The sequence below is a fragment of the Rhinolophus sinicus genome, linkage group LG07, assembly GCF_036562045.2.
Source record: "Rhinolophus sinicus isolate RSC01 linkage group LG07, ASM3656204v1, whole genome shotgun sequence".
Classification (NCBI taxonomy): Eukaryota; Metazoa; Chordata; class Mammalia; order Chiroptera; family Rhinolophidae; genus Rhinolophus; species Rhinolophus sinicus.
The window spans coordinates 18,089,935-18,115,947 of NC_133757.1; the positions used below are offsets into that span (position 1 = coordinate 18,089,935).

Here is a 26,013-nt window from a genome sequence, read left to right on the forward strand (position 1 = left end):
GTTCTGAAACACTCTTCTCTGTCACATAGCTTGCTCTACCTCTTGTTCTTTATTATTATTATTATTATTTATGAATGCTTTCCAGTGTGACTGACAAATAGACTTTGCATATATTTAGGTTGCACAATGTGACTTTTTAAAGATGCACAATGTGATAATATAATATGCATATACATTGTGAAATGATTACCATAATCGTTAGTTAACATATTCACCACCTCACAGTTACTACTACTTTTGTGTGTGGGAAGAACACCTAAGATCTAATCTCTTAGCAAATTTTGAGTCTACAGTACAGTATTATTAACTATAACCATCATGCTGTGTATTATATCCCCAGAACTTACTCATCTTCTAACTGAAACTTTGTACCCTTGACCAACAACTTGTCATTTCCCCCTCATTGCAGCCCCTGGCAACCATCATTCTACTCTCTTGTTGTTCTGAATTTGGAGTTTTTAAATTTCACACATACATATAAGCTACGTCATACAACACTTGCCTTTCTTTTTTCTGGCTTATTTCACTTAGCATTGTTCCTATCTAAGCTTAAATGACATCTCCTCATAGAAGCCTTCCCTGGCCACCACGCCTCCTTTCACCTATCCAAGCCTTTTCTTTGATCAAATGTATTACAAGTTTAATCACCAGTTTACTCATTTACTCTTTGACACCTCCTGACTAGAATGTAAGCTATGTGACAGCAGAAATATTATCTTTTTTATTTACTCATGTATCCCTAGTCCTAGAATGGGGCATGACATATAGTTGAGTCTTGATATTTATTCTATTCTAATACTTGAAAATAACTGCATGGGAAAGAATAATTTGCCTAATTTGCCAACTTATCTGGTTTGGAAAGGGCAACAAATGAAGGCTGGGCTATGAAGTTTGACTCATAACAATAATGCCCAATTATAAATGCCAAATATCTACATTTGTCACAGGTTCATGTTTTTGTTGGCAAAAGTAATAGTCTAACATAAAAAGCGGCAGGGATTCCTAGAAAGATAGGTGCAAATGGGCCCATTTTCCAAAAGGCTGTATTTCACAAAAAAGGCCAGTCTTGCTTTCAACTCCTTATTTTGTTCTTGATGGGAGAAATGAAGTCATAGTGGCCATGCATTTAGCTGCCCAAATCCCACATGCAAAATCAAACTGGGTGACATTTAAACAATGGTGATATTTACACCGTACACTCAGAATCTTTCTTCAAAAGGAGAAAATGTATTTGTAACTTAAGTAGTAAGTATAATCTTTACTTGGCATAAATCAGTACAGAAATTAAGAACAATGCTACCAAAAAAGTAGGTCTTAGAATATATCTTCCATTTTGATTACTATTGTTAGTTCATTATTATTTCCATTGCAACATTTTTTTCTTCTTCAGCAGCCACAAGCCCTAAGGGCCCTGGAGTAGAAGGAATAGCAAGATGTAGAAAAGATATGGTTTTTGCTTTGTTTTTATGTCACTGATAGCAATCTCTTACTTGATAAACTTCCTGTTATATGCTAAATACATCCTTTGATTTATTTCAATTAAATATGACACAGACAGGAATACAAATAAGGAAGTTTTAAATTATATTAACTAGCCAGCTGCATTGGGAAACCCTAATTTACCTCCTTCCCCTGGAGAACTGAATTCAGGAACGGTTGAAAAAAAAAAAAAAAGACTGTAGACATAAATTTAAGTTCAACCATTTCAATGAATGACTAAGAGGTACATTTTTTTTCCCTAGTAAGGATAGAAGACAAAGGACTTGATTGTTCCTAAATATGCAGGCTAGTTGTGATATGGTAACAAGGGCTCGAGCCCAAGAATCAGTCTGAATTTTACTCCTGGTTGTGCCCCTAAAACATATGAGCTGGGCCAAGTCATTTAGCCTTTCTTTCTAAGCAATGATGTTCTCATCCCTGAATGACAGCATTGTATTAAGTGATCTCAAATCCTTTCTGGATTGAAAATTCAAGGACAAGCTACATGCCTACACCAGAAATCCTCAATATCTTTGAAACACATTATACCACTCATCTTGACTTCCACAAATTTGAAAGAAATAAAGAGACCCATAACCCCAATTTTATTATACCTCAATGTTACTTCCCATACCTCCAAGTTTAACTTTGCAGTTGAACAAATGGAGGTTTAATTAAGCTCAAAGACATATGCTTGCTAAGCAAATAATAGCTCTTTTCTAGGATCCTGCTCACTTTTCTTCTAAATTATGGTAAGTACATTGGTCTTTAGGAAGCACTCCTAGCAGAAAATCTTTGAGGAAGACCCTTAGGAGTGATCTAAACCAAACTATGCCTCTGTAGTTAAATCTCTTCTATTATATTTACTTACTGACAGATGGCTCTTCTACCTATTTCCTCCCAATCCTTAGGATGAGGTGTTCCTTGCTTACTGACCCAGCCTTTTACCGTCTGTGGCCATCTCTGTTCTATAGGTTGGTGCAAAAGTAATTATGGTTTTTGCAAGTTTTTTAACCTTTTAAACTGCAATTACTTTTGCACCAAACTACTTAAAATGTGAAAAGTGTTTTAAAATGTGAAAGATGATATATAGAATTCAAAGAGATGAAAGTAGTCATATCCAGTCAGACTGGGCAATATACCAAATCTTCCTTTAGTGATGATGTATATCTAATGTCTTTTCAGGTAAAATCGTAGAATGATGAAGTATTACAGAAAATATAGGCCTCAAAGCAATGCACTTGGGAAGCATATAGTCACTTGTCTTTTTACAAGTGTAGACCAAAAGTTAATAGGAATCATTCCCACATGGAAAATGATGGAGGTATTAGATGACCCTTGAAAGCCATGTAGAGCAGTTTTACATTGCAATGATTATCACTACTATTGATGGTTTCCATATCACTCGTCCCTTTACTTTAGGGTTACTAATGATTCTCTATTACTAGAGTAAGAGGACAGCTGGATTGTCATTAGTTGAAGTAAAACAATGTCAAATTGGAACATCTGCACATTTTCATTTTGGCCCTTGTAAGGAAAGGAAGAGACAATTAAATAAATATGTATATTTATGGAAAATGAGGTAATCAATAAACTGAGGGTCCTATTACCTCAGGTATTTTGTGTGCTTTGATTTTTTTATGGCAGGTTGGCTAGTCCAGAACCAATATCTCCATCGGGTCAGAAGTAGAACTACTCCATGTTTTCTTGTCACACTGTCTTTGTCCACACTCCTTCCTAAACAGCTAATTACTAAATGGCTTTACACAATATACTAGGGGTGCCAAAAAAATGTATACACATTTTTAGCGATGTTATCTATGCTCAAGCAGTAGTTCGCCATAATCAGACGTGTCTGGATGCTGATGGTAACCACTTTGAGCGCCTCTTATAATTGCAGAAGTCAAACTTGTATTTGTACTCATCTTTTATCAGTATATATTATAACAATTTTAATACAGTTTTTTTTCCTTTCTTAAAATGTGTATACATGTTTTTGACACCCTCTGTATGTTGAATGCTGACTGTTAATTTATGTGCTATTATTTGAAGCCACTACATAATGGATTTCTATTTTCTAATACCCAAATTTGTAGAATAGCTGAGAAATTTCTACTTTATTTTATGATATTTTCTTCTGGGGAGGATGAATAATCAAGGAATCTTTATAATACAGAACTCCTTCTATCACTGGGAGGGTTTTTGCTTGGTCCTAATGTATGAGTGAAAGAATTAATGGTATGTTATACTTTAAAACATGTAATAGGAGATCCAAGGTGGCAGAGTAGATAAACACTGTGCTTTCTTCTTTCCGTGAAAACATTGAAATTACAACTACATTATAGAACAATCAACCTGGAGAACCATCTGAAGTCTAGCCGAACAGAAGTCCTATAACTGAAAATATAGAGAGAAGCCATGTCGAGACTGGTAGGAGGGGCAGAGACACAGAAAGGGCCTTAACCTGCATGTAGCAGTTGAGAATCAGGAGGGATATCACAGCAGCACAAGTTCCCCCTGGAAAAACAAGGGACCCCAGCCCTCTACACCAAGCTCCCCAGCCCAGAGTATTGGTGCTGGGAAGAGGGGCCCCCAAAACATCTGGCTGTGAAAAACAGTGGGGATTCCAACCATTTGGGAGGGACAGAGGCTGAGGGAAACCCAGATGTCCTCTTAAACGACTCACACACAGACTCACTCGCTCACAGGCACTCACCTTGTGCTCCAGCAGTGGGACAGTGATTCAGAGGGCCTTGGAGACACACAAGGGGCAGACTGAGGTGTGTGGCTATAGGGGAAGGACTGGAGGATGGTCAGCATTTTCCTGGTGAAGGGTCCTTCTCCCGTGCAGCTGGCAGGTGGCTGCCATCTGTCCTATGTTGAGCCCGCCCCCACAGGCCAAAACTGAGCCTGATTAGCCTGGTAAGCTCCATGGCTCTGCCCTGCTGACTCAGCTGAGACCATGCCTTATCCAATTTATGTAGTGCCGGAGACACTTTCTCCTTGAGCAGCCAACCCCTCCTGTATTGCACTCTTTTTTAGAAAACTGTTGGAGTCCATGGGCCCCAGGAGGGTATCAACTGGCCTCAGTGTGCTCTGAGACTTTTGCTGAGTCGTTTCAGGCTCAGCACTGGCACCAAACCAGAGTCTACATTAACCTGTTGACCACAACTCTTCCCACTCTAGTGACTCCCTGGGTCCCTGCTTGGCCCAACATGCACAAAATATTAAATGTGATGAAAAGCAAGGACTTACAACCAAGACTAGTCTACCCAGCAAAGCTACCATTTAAATTCAAAGGACAGATAAAGAGCTTCCCAGATAAGAAACAGCTAAAGGAGTTCATCACCACCAAACCAGTATTACAGGGAATGTTAGAGAGGCTTCTTTAAGACAGAAACAAATAAAAATCAAAATTATGAATAATAAAGTGGCAATAGAGACACATCTATCAACAATTACTTTCAATGTAAATGGATTAAATGCTCCAACCAAAAGAGATAGGAGGGCTGAATGGATAAGAATACAACATCCTTACGTATGCTGCCTATAAAACACTCACTTCAGATTGAAAGACACACACAGTCAGAAATTAAAAGGATGAAAAAGATACTTCATGAAAATGGGAAAAAAAAAAAAAAGAAAAAAAAAGCTGGGGTAGCAAAACTTATACCAGACAAAATAGGCTTTAAAACAAAGGCTATAAGAAGAGACAATGAAGGACCCAGTAATCCCACTTCAGTGTATTTATCTAAAGAAACCCCAAAATGCTACTTCAAGGGGACGTGTGCATCCATATGTTCATTGCAGTGTTATTTACAATGTCCAGGATGTGAAGATAATCTGGGTGTCCACTGATGGAAGAATGGATAAAGAGGAGATAGTACATATATACAATGGGATATTGCTTGGCCATGGAAGGGAATGGGTTTTTGCCATCTGCAGTGGCATGAATGGACCTGGAGGGTATTGTGCTGAGTGGAGTATGTCAGACAGAGAAAAACAGATGCAGTGTAATTTCACTTCTATGTGAAATCTAAAGAACAAAATATACAACAAACAAACAGAAACAAACTCACAGGTACACAAAACATTTTGATGGTTGTCAGATGGGAGGGGGATTGGGGTGTGGGTGAAAGAAAGTGAAGGGATAAAAAAGTACAAGTCGGTAGTGACAAAATAGTCATGGGGATGTAAAGTAAAGCATAGGGAATATCGTCAATGACGTGATAATAACTATGTATAGTGCTAAATGAGTACTAGACTAGTCAGGGAGCTCTCTCTTAAATTATAAAAATGTCTAGCCACTATGTTGTACACCTGAAATTAATATAAAATAATATTAAATGGCAACTGAATTTAAATTGATATTTAAAAAGGGGGTAAAGGCGAAGGGAAATAAGAGGTCCAAGTCCAGGTATAAAAGGGTAAAGGGGGTCAAATATATGGTGATGGAAGGAGAACTGACTCTTTATGGTGAATACATACAATGTGATATACATATAGATAGGTGATGTATTACAGAATTGTACACTTGATCTATGTAACTTTACTAAAATTGTAACCCCAATAAACTTTAATTAAGAAAACAAAAACAGATAAGTCATGGGGGTATAATGAACAGCATGGGGAATATAGTCAATAATATTATGATAGTACAGTATGGTGTCAGATGGTTGCTGGATTTGTCATGGTTATCACTTCTTTAGGTATATAAATGTTGAATAACTATGGTGTACCCATGAAACTAGTATAATATTGAATGTTAGCTATATTTTTTAATTTAAAAAAGTCTTAAATAAAAGCATACCTGCTAAAGAGAACCACACAGTAAACCAACCCTCTACTAGGAAATGGGAGGAGCTACGGCAAGAACTTGAAATCCCAACAAGTTTGCTTGGCAAAACTTAAAGACACAGAGTGTCTGCTATTGTTATTCTTGCTGTGACCAGACCCTCTTCATTGCTCTCTTGGCTAATGCAAAAGCATGTGCTACACAACATGAATTAAACATTAAAAGTGCAACAAAGATTATGAATGTCATTATTAAGCTATTGACTTTTAAAGTATTTTTCTTTCCATTATTAAAAAAAGAAACTGGTAATTATGAGCCATAAAAAATAAATAAAACCTCTAAGATTTTTATTTTGATGCTTTAAAACATTATTCAGCTACATATTAACCCATATACTTATATTTAAAGCCATGGAATAATTACAGTGTTAGGCCTAAGGTAGATGAGATCTAGTTTATTCACTCTGCAATTTGGTAAACTATGGAAACTCAAATTGAGGCTTTTAAAGATAACGCTATTGCAAAAAGTAAAGTTCTGTATCTGGACATTTTTATTTTCAGTTTGAAAGATGTGATTTCCCACACATCTTTTAGAGGAGAAAAATAAATCTAGGCGGTGACATTTCCCAACAGCCACATTCTGTCTTTGGCTGTATCATTTCTTACAAACGATACTGCTACTGCTGCTCTTTACAGAGTGCAGCTAACTCTTCAAAGTATGAGTACATATTTACTAAATGAATAAATATTTTCTCAGTCAGATTTCACAGAGTTTGAAACAATTATCCCCAACCATGTTAATGTCTCAGAAGAAGTGCTAGCTACATCAATGACATAAAGGCGGACAAGTCAGGAGATTTTCCTTTGTTGATTCCTGAAACTGTTTTCTACTTTTACCTTTTATTTATCTGTCTTTTAAAACTATGTATCTGTCTTACTCCTTTTGTCTAGTTGTCTGCAAACAGTATCCTTCCCTTTGTTTTATTTCCTCACATTAATATTTACTACATTCAGTTTTAGGTGACCAATTAATATTTACAGAAGAGGGAGAAATTTATTTATGAAGTTTTCTTACTAAAGGTAAGGTACAATACTGAGAAATGAAGATAGAGTATTGAAAAATAAAAATAACTTGTTTAATGTGGTGATTTCTCACTCTAAATAGTAATATTTGGAGTAATTCTTTTCCTTTGATAACTTCACTGATAATAAAAATACTGCTGTTTGGTTTTTGAACCTCTCTTATTTAAAATAAAATGAATCGGTATCTCTGTGGGTTTTTTTGGTTTGTGTTTTTAAAAATAAATATCTGTGCCTAGTATATGTAAGAAAATAACAGCATCTGGTTAAGGTTAAGAATGGGGTGAGGAAGAGGGAGCAGATATACCTGATAACCTTTAAAATTCCCTTTCACCATTGAATGTTTTTGTCAATGTTCATACAACACTGAATATCTTCTAAAATTACCATCATATCCTGCATTTCCAGAGTATTTTAAACTTTTCAAATATTCCAGTATTAATAGTTTTGAGTCTGGACATGCTCTGTATGAAAGGTGGGCAGTTGTAAGTACAAGACAATGAAATTTAGAGGAGTAACAACTTGCCAGAGGCCGCATTACAAGTAAGTGGACAGAAACAGTAATTCACATTTCATTCAGACATTAATACCCCGAGACAATTCTGCAGAGCTGCATCCCATCGATATTAAAAATCACCCAGACCAGCCATTCATTACACAGTCCTGTGGATTGTACAATATGTTTCAGATAACAGAACGAATGTGTGGCAGGCTTAAGACTTCAAAAAAGAACTGGAATGAAAGGCAGAAAAATTTTTATTCATTATGCTGAATTGCCATTGCAAAATTACTCCATATCATTACAAAAAATTCTAAAAATTAAACTCACAGCTGATGTATCCTTGAAAATCTGGTACCTGTCCATGCATAGACTTGTTATTAGCTCAGATCTGGCTCATTAGACATCCTGCATTTGAAGCAAATTCACCTAAGATGCAACATGTATGAAATCAGTGTACTGATTAAGAGTGACACATAACATAATCAAAACACAATTTTATTTTTATCTCTCACTGTTCCTTTAAAATGTTTAGGAGAAGATTTTTCTCTGGCCCTGAGTAAAAATTCCCCAGGTTCATGACATTTATGTTCACTTTTTGGTAACAGGAAATCCTAATTCAAGTCATAAAACAATATCAAATCAGAAATTAGAATGTCCAATCCAAGTTTAATCAAAAGATTAAACCTAATTTCACATTGAATTCCCCTCCCCCAGTTGTGACCTACTTTGATTCAAAACCTACAGTGCGATGAGAAAGAGGCTCACTTCTCTTCCACTGCAATGGCCACTATTCAATTTATACAGATATATTCTGTTAGAATAGCATGGTCCCCAAATCTACTGAATTTCCATTCAATTAACCTCAGGCATGTTTGAATAAGCTCTTAGATAATAGATAGAAAGAACTAATAACTTCTTCTCATATGCCCTGTCACTATTCCTTAAGAGAAACATTTGGAAAGATGTTCACTTCTCTTGCTGACCTTCCTTCAGCTGACGATGCCAAAGAAATCATAATGAACAATTTGGGCTCTCCAACTCATTCCTTCCATTTATGACTTTCATTCAGAGTTAGCTTTGTGAATTGGATACATCTTGTTGTTTTTAACCTGAACTAGTATTTTAGAGATCTCGCAGGATTGATTGAGGACGGTTCATCTCAAGACTAATGTGTGAAATGACAAAACTCAGATAAATACGTTAGGTCATTTCAAGAATATTTTGGTCTACTAATGCATTTTAAGACTTCACCATGAAAGAGATATTGTGGAAAATCTAATCAGGTTGAACTTCCTGGATGTGTAAAGTTTTTCGATAAATGTGAAGATGTCTGCCATTGTTTCGTTGAATATTTTACCTCCTCCTTTCTCTGATTCCTCTCCTTCTGGTTCTCCCATTACATACATGTTGGAGAGTTTAATAAGGCTTTTCTAAGGCTCTGTTCATTTTTCTTCCTTCTTTTTCTCTCTGTTCTTTGGATTGCATAATCTCCACAGATTCATCTAGTTCTCGAATGCTTTCTTCCCATAGTTGAAATCTACAATTGAGCCCTCTAGTGAATTTTTATTTTAATTGTATGTACTTGTCAACCCCAGAATTTCCATTGGGTTATTTTTTATATCAGACACTGACCTCAGGAACTTGGATTAGTCTATCACCAGCGAAGCTATCAATCTCCTCCCAGTTGCGTTTGACCATAACTTTCACTATTTTTCGGAGTACCCTTCGGCTTCAATTTCTTTATATTCCATTGCAAATAAAATCAGTTTTGGGGGATGGGGATGGGATTGGAGCTCTCTGTTCTAAAGTCTGCCTCTCCTCCTTAGTGCATGGGTAGCAGCAAAGTGCTCTTTCAAATGAGATTATGCAAGGAGACTGGCTTTAGACAGAATGAGTGTTCTAAAAGGTCAGGAAAGGGGATCAAAGCCCTGTGACTGATGGAGGAAGCCCTAACACATAGGATCATCACCATTGGAGAGAAAGAGAGATCTTAGATATGTCTATAGATCTCTATATACAGACAACTAGATCTATATGCAGATATCTATATACAAATATCTAGATCGATCGATAGATGATAGATAGATAGATGATAGATAGATAGATAGATAGATAGATAGATAGATAGATAGATAGATAGATAGATAGATAGAGTCTATCTGTATCTGCCACACACCACCCCACGCGGTCTCCTCTACTATCCTCTGGCATCTCTCTCAGGCTAGTACGCACTGCCTGTGCTGTGGGTTAGATCAAGGTGCCAATTCACAGAGACTAAGAGGGAAAGATTAGGAATCCCTCAATCCTTCTCCCAAGGACAGTCACGAGAGTCCTGGCGGCAGAGGAAATCTGGTCTCCTGGTGGGGAGGTCAGAAGTAGAACAAAGCCAGAGGCAGAGAGCAGGAGAGGAAGATCCTTGGCTGTTGCACTCCTATCACAGCCGGAGCCGTGCAAAGGAGAGAGCGGTGCAAGGAACCTGAGCACAGGCGGCTCCCGGCTCCTCCAGCGGCCACGTTCCGGGTGTCTGAGACTCCAGCTCCAGCCCGCGTGGCGGCGCCTGGGTCTGTGGCAGCGGCCGCCTTCTGCGCGACGCTGCCTCTGCCCGCCCCATCTCGGCCCAACTTGAATGGAGTTGGGGTCCTGAGCGCCTGTCCTCCACATCGGGCCAGCAGAGAGCCCCGCGCCCCCACCTCTAGCCCGGGACTCCCTCTGCGCTCCCGCGATGGGAAAAGTTGGCGCTGGCGGCGGTTCCCCAGCCCGGCTGAGCGCGCTCCTCAGATTCTCGGTCCTCCACCCCCCCCCCCCCGCCCCCCGCACCTGCAGCGGCGGCTCCTGCGGGGGCCTGTGGTCCCAGGGCCCGACCCTGACCCCGGGGACCCCTCACCAGAAGCTGCGAGGACCGGCTCCTGCTACTCCCTTCCCTTTACAGAGCGCCGCCAGCACTGCGCGCTGCCAGAGGTGAGCAGCAGTGGAGCAGTGGAAGCCCCGGGGGCTTTGGGCAGCGGAAGCCTAGAATTCCCGAGCAAGAGTAAGAAAACGCCACAGGCTGCTGGGATGGAGGAGCTGAGGGTGACAAACAGCATGTTAGCTGTGACAAGGACTTCCACTTACGACAACCGCTCCATTGGTCTGACCACAGCAGCACTGTGAGTAGAGAAGTGGTGATGGGGCGGGGTCAAAGAGGTGAGGGATGAGGGGTGTCCGATGTTCCAGTGGGCTGGAGGGTCAGAGGGAGAAGGGTGTCTAAGGCTTCTGACTTGGGAGGTGTGTAAAATGAAGCCGCTGCTCACCTTTCCCAGGAATCATGTCACCTCCAAGAGGTGCCTGCATTACTCTGGGACCTCCATCTTCTTCTCCAACCCCCAACCCCGAAAGAATCTTCCAATTGAACATGTAAATCCTACTTCCTGGCACCATGGTTGGTAGAGTGGAAAACCAGGCAGAGTAGGATGTTATCAAGTATCTGGAATGTGGGGGTGAGAGGGTTAACTTTTAAGGCAGTCTGGCATTCCTGGAGTGATTTCCCATTTCCTTGCTACAAAGTGTATGGGTGGTTCTAGTAAGTCTAAGAGGACATATTTATAGGGTTCTGGTTTGTATGTTGTTCATATGCAAGTTTACTGAAACAGCATTATCACTAAAATCATTCATCTCATTTAAATTTGAATTTTTAAAACTTTTTTATGTCTTCAAGTAGTTAACTCACAATTTCCAGCTTTAAAGAGAAGTTTCAAACACTTCAAATAGGTAGGTACTAGGAAACGAAGGACTTTGGACTAAAAATATATACTGTTATCCAAGCTGCGAATTATCCCTTGAAACATTTTGGACAAAATGAGAAAAGAGAAAAATACATCTTTGGCAAACCAGATACTCATTCATTTAAGAAGTGACTGAAAAGTATTGCCAGGTTGAGGAGGGTGGACACATGCATGTGTGTGTGTAGGAACATGTGTGTACATGCACTCTGTATGGACACACATGTCCTTATGCTTACAAGCTGAATAGGGAGAGTGTGGGTCAAAGTTTGGATGGATGGCATGTAGTAGGTCTACTAAGGCTACTTATTGTAGTAATAAGGGTGGTGACTATCAATATTTGTGCACCCAAAGTTTCCTAACTAGAGAGCTTTGTCTCATCTAAAGTCTCCTATTTCTTAGTGCCAACCACACACACACACACACACACAGTACTTTTTCACTATGCATGTACGTGTCAAAAAAGAGCTAATCAATATCACCTAGCTAAATTTATCTGTCTGAGCATCATAGAGAAGGTAAAGTTTAAAGTTATTTTTGTGAACTGGAGTGTGGGGAATCAGAAGAAACTTCTAGATGGAGGTAACTTGATCAAATGAAAAGCAGAGTGGAGATTTGAGTTCTAGTTCTATTTAGTTTCATATGCCTTTGGCAAGTTGATATAATAATCTTAGTCTGACTGTCGTCATCTGCAAATGGGATCAATGCCAATCGGGATTAACTGCAGAATCACATATCTTGATACCCATAAAAGGGCACTGTTGTTGTAGCATCCTATACACCTGTACGTGTGTGTGTGTGTGAGTCACTGCCATTCCCAACATTTTTCTTTCTCTCAGATTCTTAAAGGGAACAGTTCATCAACCCCAGATCTGAAGACAAAATTAGAAACTCATGATTTGCCACTTTGATTTCCTCCCCCAGAAAGCAGTAGGGCACAGGGGTTACACATCCTTTGGATGAATCTGATCTTTAGTAAAGCCATGGCTAAGAAAGACTCATGATTATAATAACACCTGAATTTAGAGGTATGAATTCATGGTAATTCTAGGCTGCCCATCTAACTTTTCGAGACTTCTGAATGGTTTCCAGGCCTCCTTCCCCTCTCCTTCCTTCCTCCTTCCTGAATCTTTTGCTGATGCTCTTGGACAGCATTTGAAGATGTAATTTTTGCCTTGCATGTGATTAGGCCTTTCCCTGGTGTGTGTGTGTGTGTGTGTGTGTGTGTGTGTGTGAGAGAGAGAGAGAGAGAGAGAGAGAGAGAGAGAGAGAGATCAAAGGAATTCCCCAAATTTGTGAGCCATTATTTAGATTCAGGTACTGATATTTGCAGCCTTGTTATACAGGACAGCCTTTCTTGATGGGAAACTTTGCAAGATCTGGACCAAATGAGGAATCCTCTGGCATGAAGGATGCAGAGTACGGATACTGTGTTAGGAGCACCACTCATTTTATACATGATCTAATTTTATATGATGATATTTAGTGTCTTGTCGTGTGTGTGTGTGTGTGTGTGTGTGTGTGTGTATTATTCTTTCTTTCATTGAATTCCAAAATGCTAACCCGAATTAACTCATTAATCCTTATGAACTTCTCATTAGGTAGATGGTAAGTATTTACGTCTGTTCCTTTTTTTTTTTTGCTGAATATTTAATTAAATATTAAATGTTAAATGTTTGGATTCTCACCTCCAGACTCTTTCTTACTGACAATGTGGCTCATAGACAGTCATCTGGAGTGTACAAGTGTATTACTTAGCTTTTGTCATTATGACAGAGTCAGTGCTGCATTTATCAAACTGCGTGATTGCATGTTTGACATGCATGTGTTCTCCTTCAGCTATTTTTAGACCTGAGATATATCAACACAATCTTGATAATTAAATTTGGCCAACTTTTTTTTAAAAAAACGCATTATATTTATCATTTAAAAAAAATTTTACAGTACCCTTGTCAGGGTCAGATTTTCACTCTCATTACACAAAACAGGAAACTGAGGTTCAGAAAGGATAAGTGACTTGCCCAAGCTGCCAAGCTGTTTTGGATGATGAGGCAGAGCACTATTTGTAACCTGCTTTGATCTGACTCCAAAATCTACACTTGCCTTGTAGATTTTAACATAGAACTTAGAAATCAGAACCTTTTAAGATATTTTGGTAAAATTATTCATCTTGGATGGATATCAAAGGAGGGTGGGAGGTGGCAAATCCTGGTTATGGAAACCCCATCTCCTTGTGAAAAAGAAATGTTTTGAACATGTGCCCGTCATAGTTCATTCTTTAGCTCTAACGGTAATTGCTCTGTTCTCCTATTCTCTCCACATTCTCATATTCTCCTCTCCTCTCACTCTGGTGATTCACTCAGCACAAGGTCATCTGCAGATTTCAAGATCTGGTCTTAGTTAATATCTTTCTGAGCTAACAAAATCTGATTATATTTCAGCATTGGCTATGAAACCAGCATTGGTCATCACTGTACAGGCTTTTTTGTTTTTTTACCTCATTTTTTAAGTTTTACTAGAATTGCCTTTCTTTAGAAAACCTTTTCTGCTCAAGGCTCTGATCCTAATCAAGAATGCAAATGCCGCATGGCAGGGAAGACCAAATACTGTAGTGGAAAAAAGCATCAGATGTGGAGGCAGATGGGCCTGCGTTTGCAACTCAGATCTCCTTACTAGCGGTGCTAAAAGCAGGGAGACTCTGCTTTCTGTTTTCTGACGGCACATAGTAAGGAGCTGCTCTGAAGCCCCAGCCAGGTCTGACCTATTGTATTAGTGTCTTCAACTTCAGAGTGTTGAACAATTTGTACTTGTAAGTAAAGTTCCAGGAAGTAAGGATGATTCATTGATCTATGCTATTGACTTGGAAGTGATATAAATGATAAACGTCTAAGTTTTGCTTTGTCTTGTGCACCTGAAACTAATAAAAAAAAAAATAGCAAAAAAAAAAATAGTAAGATACAATGGCACATTAATTTGTTTCATATCCTCTCTGTGTTGGCAAACATGCAATCTTTGGGTACAAAATGCATAATCTGAGAACAGAAATTAAACCTTTTTTTGAAATCTGCTGGTACCTTTTAGAAAATATAATTAAATATAGACTTTGGGAATGAGTCACATCTGTTTTAAAAAGGTGCAAATAAAATAGAATTGAGTGTAAAACCATAGAATTCAATGCAAAAATATATGGACTGTTGTCATTTATTTATTGTATTAATAATTGCTAACATTTAAGGAGTCCTAAGGAGTAATAATTGCTAACATTTAAGGAGGGACAACACAAATAACCTTATATAAGTTATCATATTCCCTTTAATTCTACAGATGTTTGCTAAGCACCTAATATGTTCCAGGCACCTTCTAAGGGGTGTGTGTGAAGTAGTGTGAAAAATTATGAACATTCACATGAGGCAATAGAAGATGCATGTCATCCAGATGGCAAAATTGCTACAGAAGTAAAGGTGAGATGGGAACCTTCCAGCTGGGATGGTTAGAAAGGCTTGCGTTAACCTAAAAAAACAAGAACCCTATTTAAGAGGCAAAGTGTGTATTTGGGATCAAAGAACTGCAATTCGGGAGCACAGATTCAGTGAATAGTGTCCCGGTTACAGGGTGAAAATAAGGGGTTTTTATGAGGAAAGAAAAGTAATAATTACGTGAAAAAAAGAAAAAGGTTTTTGTTGGTGCTGACAATCTGAGCTGCTCTTGGCTATACATGATTGATTACTCATTGCATCTTCATATAGAAGGTCCGTAATCATCAATCATTGTGATCAGGGTGCTCCCTTTCTTGCTGACTTTATAAACAATTGTTTGTAAAACAATTGTGGTTTAGCCCAGTCCAAAGGTTTAAGAAACAAGACGGGCAATGCAGTTCCTCTGGAAAGACTGTACTGGCTCCATCCTAAAATGGTTCCCCTTAGGCCAACTTTCACAATGGCAAGCGTGATGCTTAAATTAGACCACAGATATTAGAACAGACTTTAAAAGGGGAGTTTTGAGATGATCATAAGTACCTGGTAGGTGAAAGAACTGTAAGAGCAAGTGTGGAGAGACAAGAGATTAAAATTCCCTCATCTGTGACATCTGTTTTGGATGATTATGGGTATATTGCCTGCCTGATGAGAAACTGAAAATCTATGTAGGAAAACAAAATCTGTGACATCCCTTAAAGATATAATTGTACACTTAAATCTCCATAGTCGCTCATTTAAATCTCATCTTAGATGTTGTTCCTTCTTTCTATACTGACTTATTTCTCATACAGTTTTCAAAAAAAGAACTCTTATTTAGTGAACTCTGCCAGAGACATCCTCGGACAGGCTGCCCAGCCACTTTGCTTTATGTCTGTAAGTTTTTATGCCCATTATGTGGCCTGACTCTATGCTGTGCCTTTCATCTAGAAATTGTGAATGATGCACCTATGTCTCTAGAGGGAAAACTGGCCAAACAACATCCCTGCAGTGGCCAAAGGTGAGAGCCCGGAAGAGGTGTGGCCATTGTGAGCTGGAACCTCAGAATGTAATGGCCACCCCGCAGCACAGTTCCACTCAGACCAGTTGGATGCAATACTCAAACACTTGGCAAGAAACAAAGGTGAAACCTTCCTGTACAGGTTTATAATAAAAGAACAGAGCTTATTTCAAAACTTAGGTGGGGATGAAAGAGCGTGGATGCTCTTGTGGGAAACCCTGCTTTTACATGTACATAAAAGGTTTTAAGTCTCTGTTTCTGCTGAGATCTACTGAATGCTTTCTGTACTGCTTGAGATCAATAATGTACCTTTTAGATTTTCAAAATGTTTCCCTTTTGAAGAATTTTGTCACATTACTTCAGTTTTATTCTCATCATATTCCTAAGAGATAAGGACAGATATCATTATCACCTACATTTGTTTAGTGGGAAATGAAACTAACTGGTGGTTTAGTAGTGTGATTGGAAGGCAGTTATTAGAAGAAAGGCTACAAGAAAAAAAATGTGAAAAAATCTGGAAAGGTAGGGCTCAAATTTTACCATTGACTATGATAATTTTTTCATTTAAATCGTATTTTCTGATGTTTCTTATATCAATATATACTACTTGTATTACTTTTTTAAAACTTATTTAAAGTTAACAAACATATTATGAATTAAACTTCATTCTATTTAACTCTAGGCACTTAAATTTAACTTAAAAATTTCTCTAATTACTAATGTTAGTAGATAGATTTGATGACAAAGGTGGTAAGATCACTGTCTTTTTTCTTTTGAATGTGTAATAGCAGATGCTTCCGGGCCTTTTCATCACTCTTTTTTTGTTTTTGTTTTTGTTTAATTAAAGAAGAGACAGATATGGAGATGCTTGCACCAACAAGACTACATACTATATACTATATACTCTCATATATACTATATACTATACATTCTGGTGACCTACCTATAATTCCAACAAAGAGAACATACATATGTCAATTTAAATCTCAGCCATTAGCATGATCTTGCTATTCATCTCTCTCTCTCTCTCTCTCTCTCATCTAGCAATCATTTATATCTCTCTATCATCTCTCTCTCTCTCTCTATCATTTATATCTATTCATTTACGCACACAACTACATACACATGCACACTCTTGGTCATATGTGTACATACATAATGAGTCAAGCACTCATAGTCTACGTGTAACTCCTCCCTCATGATGGTGAGTCAGTAGATGGTCTTGCATGGCCATGGAAAAGAAGTTTACTGATTGAATGGCTTAGATGGAAGTCATCATAGGACAAAGGGGGAGAGAGGAGACAGACAGAGACTGAAATACAGAGAGATTGAGAAAGAGAAAGACAAAAGGAGTACAACACAAAGAAAGGTGAAGGAGAAGCAAGAGAGGAGGAGGGAACAAAAGAGAGAAAACAAGGGAGAGAGAGAGGCTACCTCAGAAACATGGAGACCCAGAGATCCAAAAAGAGAATCATAGGGACAGTGAGAAACCAAGGAAAGCCAGTGACAATGGAGAATTTGTAATTCTTCAATGTTTTGAAAAGTTCCAGAGTAGAAATTGATCTTACATTCATAGAACCTTTCCTACTGATGTTTTTTGTTTGTTTGTTTGTTTGTTTAATCTTTGGTATAAGTTCTGAATGTTGTATTCTCAGATATCACACCATACTCTTAAAGGACCTATGAAATGTGTGCCAGATTGCCGGGCACAGGGGTCAGCAGTAGCCCCCACAGTTCCCTTTCTAAGGCATGTGCATGAGGCTCCTGACTTTACAAAGAGAGGGTATTTCAAACTTTTTTTTTTTCTTTTTGGCTCAGAAAGGGTTTTACTTTTGATACAGTATTCACCCTAGTGGTTCGATTTCTAGGTCAGTCCATGAAAGCCCAGGGTCCTTGTATTAGAGCTTATGATGTAACTCTCCAGTAGGTTAGATAACTTTCCTGGCTCATCTGGGCATCCAACTAGAACTGGCCATTTCATTTCTGGTGAGAATTGTACTTTAGAGTTCATGTGCTGAGGAGTAGATATGATGACACCAAAGACATGGGCACATTTGCTTATTTTTTATTTTTATTTTTTTTTTAGGAATTTTTCCCTCTTTGAAGAAACTAGCACAGGTCACCTATCCTATATTTTTTATGTCTTTACAAGGTACATTTTGGTTAGCTGAGGCTGCATAAAGGATTTACTCAACTAACAATACATTTTATCAGAAACTTTTAACAGTTGTTAATTGGGGATGTGAGGCTGTGGTCTAGTATAGGGGTGGGCAAACCTTGTTCCATGAGACAAATTTGATTTGCTACCTGTTTTTGTAAATAAAGTCTTATTAGAATGCAGCCACATTTATTTGTTTTTACTTAACATCTAAAGCTGTTTTGTGATGAACAGCAAAGTTGACTAGTTATAAGAGAAACCATATTTCCTGCAAGGAGTAAAATATTTCCTATCTGGCCCTTTACACGATGGAAGGAGAAATGACTCTGGGTGGTGAACACACAATGGGATTGATAGATGATGTAATACAGAACTGTACACCTGAAATCTATGTAATTTTACTAACAATTGTCACCCCAATAAATTTAAAAAATAAATTAAAATAAATAAATTAATTAATTAATTTAAAAAAAAAAGAAAAAAGAAAAGTTTGCTGACCCCTGGCTTAGATCATGGGGTGGAAAATTTTAACCACCTTTTTAATTTATTTTTCAAAATCCATTTACTAGTCTCAGGTATACAAAACAAATAGTGATTAGACATTTATATACCTCACTAAGTGATAACCCCAATAAATCGATTACCCATCTGACACTGTACATAGTTATTACAATATTATTGACCATATTCCCTATTCTGTACTTTATATACCTGTGACTATTTTTTTAATTAAAGTTGACATTCAATACTATTTTATATTAGTTTCAGGTGTATAGTGTAGTGGTTAGATATGTATATAATTTATGAAGTGATCCCCCCATAAGTCTAGTACCCACCTGACACCATACATAGTTTTTACAATATTATTGACTATATTCCCCATACTATACTTTACATGCCTGTGACTCTTTTGTAATTACCAATTTGTACATCTTAATTCCTTCACCTTTCTTACCCAGCTCCCAAACCACCTCCCATCTAGTAACCATCAATTAGTTCTCTGTATCTATTATGAGTCTGTTTCTGTTTTGTTTGTTCCTTTATTTTGTTCTTTAGATTCAACCTGTAAGTGAGATCATACTCGTATGGTATTTGTCTATCTCAGTGTGACTTATTTCACTTAGCATAATACCCTCTGGAGGGTGTTAACCATATTTTTATATTTGTCTATACTGCCGTTTTGAATTTTTTTGCCATTTGTGTAGGTATTCCTTCTGTAACAAAACTATTAAAACATTTTAAATGATTGTGCTACACGCTAAGATGCAGCCTTTGCCCTTGAGGTTGCATATACTGATGAGGATGGACGGCTGTACAAACAGAAACATTGCAATTTAGAGTGATAAGTGTACAACAGGTATAATAAACATTTATGCAAAGTACTATGAAGACAAAGATGGGTGGGGAACTGTTAACCCTCCTGGGAGACAGAAGGAATGATTTGAGAATGGTATTTGAGCTGGCCTGTATACCGGGCCAGGACTATTATGAGAATTAGGTCCACATTAGTGATTCTTAATACATTTAACAAGATGTGACCAGTCATTCTTCTTTTTCAGTCTCTCCCATCTCTGTGTCATTTGGGACTCAGTCTAACAGTCTTTAAATATCATGTTTGATTTCCTTTTTCCTTTTGAGAATCCCATCTCTGACTAGACTAAAGAATCTGAAATCCCAAACCAATAAAGTCCTGCCTTAAATCTTAAGCATTTGCTCTCCTATATCATCCCAGTAAAATTTCATTAGTATAGTTGTGACAGAGCTTCTCCTTGACATTTGCTATGTTGCTGCTTCCACACAAGATGGAAATGAGTGATTCTGTCATTTTCTTGAATCAGTGTGGCTGACAGGGTGTATTATGACAAGTCAGTTTTCGTTTTCTTTTAGTCCAATATTGTTACCCTAGGAAGTGTGAGGATATGGGATAGAAGGAATGACATCATCATGCTCTATGGTGAACTTGGTATATATGTATAAATGTGAGGGGCTGTGTATGAAAGTTAGGTCAATGCATGTCTCATGGATTTAACCTTAACAGCTTTTTCAGAGCTATTCTGAAAGAAGAAAGTTAACTCTTATAAGACTTTTTTTTTAACTATTTTTTTCTCCAAAGACTCCTGTACATCTTTTCGTCCCATTATGCTATTTTTATTTTTTAAAAGTAAGTACACATTAAAAAGTGCCCATACCATCACTGCACTGCTTGTTGGATTTTCATAAATGTAGAGGATTCATCCTGATTGTCAATGATTTGACCAATTCCTCACCGTAATGACTTTTAGTGCTCCACTCCCACTGGAAGTTATGAATGTGGCTAATGGAATAACCTAATTAAGAAACCAGCTTAACCGACTCTATAGAAAGCACAACTTTTGATTGAATTGGTGGGTTTCTAGTAATAATAGTCAACTACTAAATGTACTCAGGCTATTTAGGTAATGGCAGGGACTTTCTCTCACTGAGACATTGTAACGGAATCTCAGGAGACATTATTTTCTATTTCGGAATGTATGGTGAGGTTTTTCCGAGAGCTGGCACCTCTGTATCCCCAGGGTCTCTGTCCAGTGAATCCCTTGCCATTTTAGCGTGAGTAGTTGGCTTCAGGTTCAAGTCTAATTCTTCTGAAAACAGACCGCTGTTTTATACTGTCTTGGTGTTACAGAATTCCTTGGGCCGCTGACTTTCAGAGCATCACTGAAAGCATCTCCGTGAAGCTGGCAATTCATTGAGTGCCAAGGGCTAGTTAAGTTCCTTCCTGCCACATCAGCTGCTTGTATGATACATATTCATTCATTCTATCTCTATCTCTATCTCTATATCCAAAGGCTCTTTTTGATTAAAATATGAATCTGCTCTCTTTTTATTGGAAAGGCTTGCCTCCATCAGTTTTACCTGGCCTGTGGGTTTTGGGTTCCTCATAGTCAATAAGAAGGTAGCATGGAGACCAAACCTTAGAGAAGCCAACCTGCTTCCTTGAGAAGGACATTACCTTTGTGAAAAGTGATTGCAGACATCAATAAAATTATACGAGGGAGAGTAAAACACCTCATTAATGTAGAGTCAAGTTTATCCCATTTATGAGCTTCATTTAATTAGTTGTTAAAGGCTAAGACATTTAGAGGAAAATTTTAACAGCATTCTACTAAGGTCACAGTGGCTAAGATTAAAGTTTAAATGGTTTTATCTATTGCATTGTTTCAAGAACTCTCTCTTCATTTCAGGAGGTAAACTGAGGTGTGAGGTGGCGAGGCCTGGACTCAGAGTCAGGAGACTTGCTTTCTATTCCCCCTCTGCTGTTAGCTGACTGTGCGACCTCCACTATGGCACTTACCTCCCATAAATAAGGAGATAAACATACCATTGCCCAAATTGGTTGTGAGGAATCCATAAGCTATGAGAGCGGCCTGACTCACTGTAGGTGTCCAGTGAAACTTTGGTTCAATATCTATGTCAGTCTTTTCTAAGAGAGTTTGTTCAGGAAGTTTCTGTGAGTCAAGCAGTTTCATGAGATACATGATTTGTGAGCCCTGGTCCAGGACATTCTATTTAGGCTGTGGGAAGATCATCAGACCTGATGGAGACGATTGGGGTTTTAGTTCTGATTTGTCCTTCATTAATTAGTTACGTGACTTTGAGGCAAGTCACCTGAACTATAAGCATTATACTGTACTCTAGTGCAGCAGGGGTTCTGAGTGAGACTGCTTGAACTTGAATTTCAGCTCTATTGCTTACTAAATGGTAACCTTCGGGAGGTTACTGAAACTTCTGTGTAGGTTTTCTTATCTATAAAATAAGCATAATGATAACAGTTACCTCATAAGATCTTCAAAAGGCTGACTTGAATCACCACATGGAAAATACTCTAGCACAGTGCCTGGTACATGATATGTGCTCAATAAATGTTAATTGGAAAGCTTTTTATTTCTTCCTACACCTCAGTTGAGTGAAATCACCAGTCATGGAAATTGGAATACTGATTACCCTTTTCGTACAACTATTAATGCCACAATAGTTCTCTGAAGAAAAAGAAAACCTGTCTCATGCTCCCAGTTTTATTTCACCTGCATATTTTTTCTCTCTTTTCTTTCCTTTCCCCTAATTTCTCTTTGTGGCAGAGCTGCAGTGACAACTACAGATTGGGGCCAAACTGCCAGAAACCAAGGATGGGAAAGACCACCCCTCCTCCCAGTTCTCTACTGTGCCGTGGTTTTCTTTGGCAGGAATGTCTCACATATTTTCTCGGGAACCACACAGCTGGGAGTACAGCAGTTTTCCTGGAACCCGAGGCAGAAGGTTTCTGCTCCCCTTATGGCAGGCTCACGTTCTCACTCAGGGAATCAAGCATTTCTTCATCCAAGCGGAGGTGCCTGGCCTGTCCCTTCCTGTTTCAGCAGCTCACACACACACCCCTCAGACCCAGTCAAGACAAGGTGGGCTGCTGCGTGGAGCAGCTTCCTGAGTCCCTGAGGGAGCTCGAACTGCCTCTCAGAGAACAAAGCTTCGGATTGGACTGTTGGTTGGACTATGTGACTCTTTTCCCTGTGGATGAAACAAGAAGGTGTTCCCTGCAGAGGGTAATCCAGTCACAAAGGCCAAAAGTTGAGGGGAAGTTGCCATTTTCCTTCCAGTTTACCACTCAAGGGTCTGTCAGCCTGAATCCTAGTTAGAGTTACGGGTATCCTGGCTTTGTACCTACAGCCTGTTGTTTGAGTGCATCTACCAGAGCTCACAGCTTTCACTGGTTTGGAGTTAGTGGTTCTGTCACTCTAGCTGTCTGACTTTGGGCATTCAGTTAATGTCTCTGAGCCTCAAATTTCTCATCTGTATGATGGGAATAGTCATGCTTGTGCTGCCTGCTTGGTCAAATAAAATCCCAACTCTGAATCTGAAACCTTGGGGTCCCAGAACTGGGTAGGAAGCTTACATGTCATCTAATGCAGCCTTTCCTTGTTGCAGGAGGCCATCCCTCACCAACACGCTGAACAAAGGATCCTCCGGTTTGAGACTGAGCTCTGACTGGCTGGGAAACCACCCTCAGGGGCTCCGATAATATCAGCAAGTTCTTCCTTGTGCTGGGCTGAAATCTGAACCCTTCAGTAACTTCCACCTGCTGGTTTCTTTTTCAATGCTGGATCCACCACTACACTGAACCCCAGAGGTGTTCTGGATATTGAAGACTACTATAAAATATATATATATATAATCACAAGTTTCTTAACAGCAATCAAGTCATCTTCTCAGCCCCTTTGCCTGCTCTGTCTTTAGGGTTCTGATCTGGATTGACTGCATGGAACAGGTCTTGGCGCCAGGGGTTCCTGAACATGCTCAGGGCTCATTGTGGCATCGGTTATGAAACCATCCCTGATGGTCCCTGGAGGCAGGTGTGATTATTACTAACAGCAGCTCTCCCCACACATAGTGAGTATGCACAGATCTTAGAGCCATAATTGGAAAAGCATGTTTCTTAACATGCTTGACGTTATTTTGTTTAACTTGGAAATAATTTTGCCCCTTATCGCCTTGAATGACTTTTAATTCTGAACAGAAATAGAGATGCATCAAATTTTAGAAGAAAAAAAAAAGGCCTAGAACAAAAATCTAAAGACTGTAACCCATCCATCTGTAAAAAAAAAAAAAAGATAAATAAAATTATATTTGTATACCTTATACCTTGGTTGTGTTTCCACATATATGATTATGTGTTTATGTGTAATTGTTGAAATTATGCAACACATGGTTCTGCAGTTCAGCATTTTGTTCTCTTACTGAACATTTTATTGTCTTTGCCATGCCATTACCAGTTATTTATAAGTCTTATAATGGTTGCAATATGATATTCTGTTGAATGAATACACTATAATTTTCTTAACGAACCTCCGTTGTAATCCCTGATATGTAGCTAGTTTTCAGGAGCTTCAGAACTATTCTCTTTGAGAAATGGAAAGATGGGAGAAGGCCACACTTCCAGATTCCCACAGCAGGAAATGCTTTTACAAGTGTTAGGGTAGTTTTTTCACCCCTTTCTTCCTTTGCTAAGTGGGCAGAGTTAACAGGACATATAGGTCATCCTATTGTATCTCCAAAGCTGAAAAGAGCAAGAGGATATGTGTGTGTGTGCGCGCGCGCGCGCCTGCACTTCACAGATTCATATTTAAAATAGTGTATACTGGTGACTGCTGTGATCAACAAGAGGTTTGGGTTTGTTTCATTTACTGTTGCAAACTGGGTTCTCCAAGAGCTTGAGCTGCCTCTTTCCTCTCATATCAAGGATTTTCCTTGATCAGGGAAATTCAAATATCAGGAAATTGCTGTCCTTCAGTGTCAGGAAGAAAACGTTTAGTGTACTTGAATCCAGAGTTAGAAATTTAAATTTCTCATTAATGTAATTTGGGGCTCCCTTGCTTAGTACAGAATGACTCTGACAGCATGAAGTCTCCACTATCATATGGGGTACTTGTTAAGTGGGCGGTATCCCCATTTTCTGCAGACTTACAGAACTAATTGCCAAAATAGGGGACGAGGAACCTATATTTTTCACAAATTAATTTTGTCAAGTAAATTTAACAAATGGATCATGACCCATACGCAATAAGATATTTCTCGTCCGACAGCTTAACCTGAATATAATTGCTTTCCCTGTCCCCACACCAATATTCCCAAGGAGTCTTAGTGTCTTAGGTATTAGACTGTACTTAAAGACCTGTTTCAACTTTGTTAATTATGCAAATCACACAGTTGGAGAGGAGTAGCTTCATAAATCTGTAGCAAGGCTGATGGAAGGAATTTTGCCAATACAGAAGTGACCATTTTTAAAAGAAGCATCCCACATCTCCCCAAAGGCGTTGCCACAAATAGAGAACCAGCTGCATTCCTCCATCATGGGCCAATACCCCCCTTGTGAAATGGATAAAACCTCTGTTGTCAGCTATGGGGACTGACTGATTTGAGGCAGTAGCATATGGTTGACTGTTACATCAAAATAAAACCAAACAGAAACTTCTGGTTGCTTAGCCACAGTAGAATTCTCAAAAGCCAATATGAAAGGTTAAGCACAGACACAACGTCATTCCATATGTGCTTCATCTCCAGCCCAGGAAAACAGTAGCCTTATCAGGCCTGGCACACTTCCAACACACTATCCAGAATTCTGTGATGTCTCAGGTTTCTGTTTGTGCAGACGAGAAACTGCTACTCGTGTTATCTCACATGCCTGTTAGGAAGGATGAAAAGTCACCCACCAAGATGACCCCTCGGTCCCAGTGGTGAGGGTGCCCATATCTGTGGGCAGGTTCTCATGGTGGTGGGCTCTGGTACAAAGGAGTGGCAGTTCTTCCCTAGCCCCTGGTATCATTTCAATAATCGGCAAAACCAGATCTTTACACCACTAACTATGGTCCTAACACAGACAAAAATAATAAATACGAATTACCTTATGAAAAAGCAGGGAAGGGAGAAGCTATGGGAGTAGGAGTGGAAGAGATGGATGATCAGCCTTCTCTACTCTTCACACTTTAAAACATTCACAAGCATGGTCATCCTGAGTCTGAAAGTTGTGAACTGCTTGAAAATAACAATAGCTTCCCTTTTCTTTGTCGGGTCAGCCGCAAGAGGCATTCACGTTTTCTGTGGCCTAAATACTGTGAGTTTGTTGGATTCTGTGGGTAGGATTTGTAGATACCCGGCTTCCAGCAGAGAAGGATCCACAGCAAAGTGATGGCATCCCTCCACTAAAGTGTTGTCCCCTGCAAAAAATGTGGGACCTTGGGGCC

General features: G+C 38.9%; 1 protein-coding gene across 1 annotated transcript in view; it reads left to right on the forward strand.

Annotated features, from left to right (window-relative positions):
• The window catches only part of LOC141572785 (uncharacterized), a 42,608-nt gene extending 18,739 nt beyond the window's left edge, over positions 1 to 23,869 (forward strand). The window contains exons 2-3 of the mRNA XM_074338667.1: positions 10,296 to 11,001; positions 23,201 to 23,869. Coding sequence (XP_074194768.1) covers positions 10,296 to 11,001; positions 23,201 to 23,294 — 800 coding nt within the window. The 3' untranslated portion in view covers positions 23,295 to 23,869. The remainder of the gene's footprint in view (positions 1 to 10,295; positions 11,002 to 23,200) is intronic.
• The last annotated feature ends 2,144 nt before the right edge of the window (positions 23,870 to 26,013 follow it).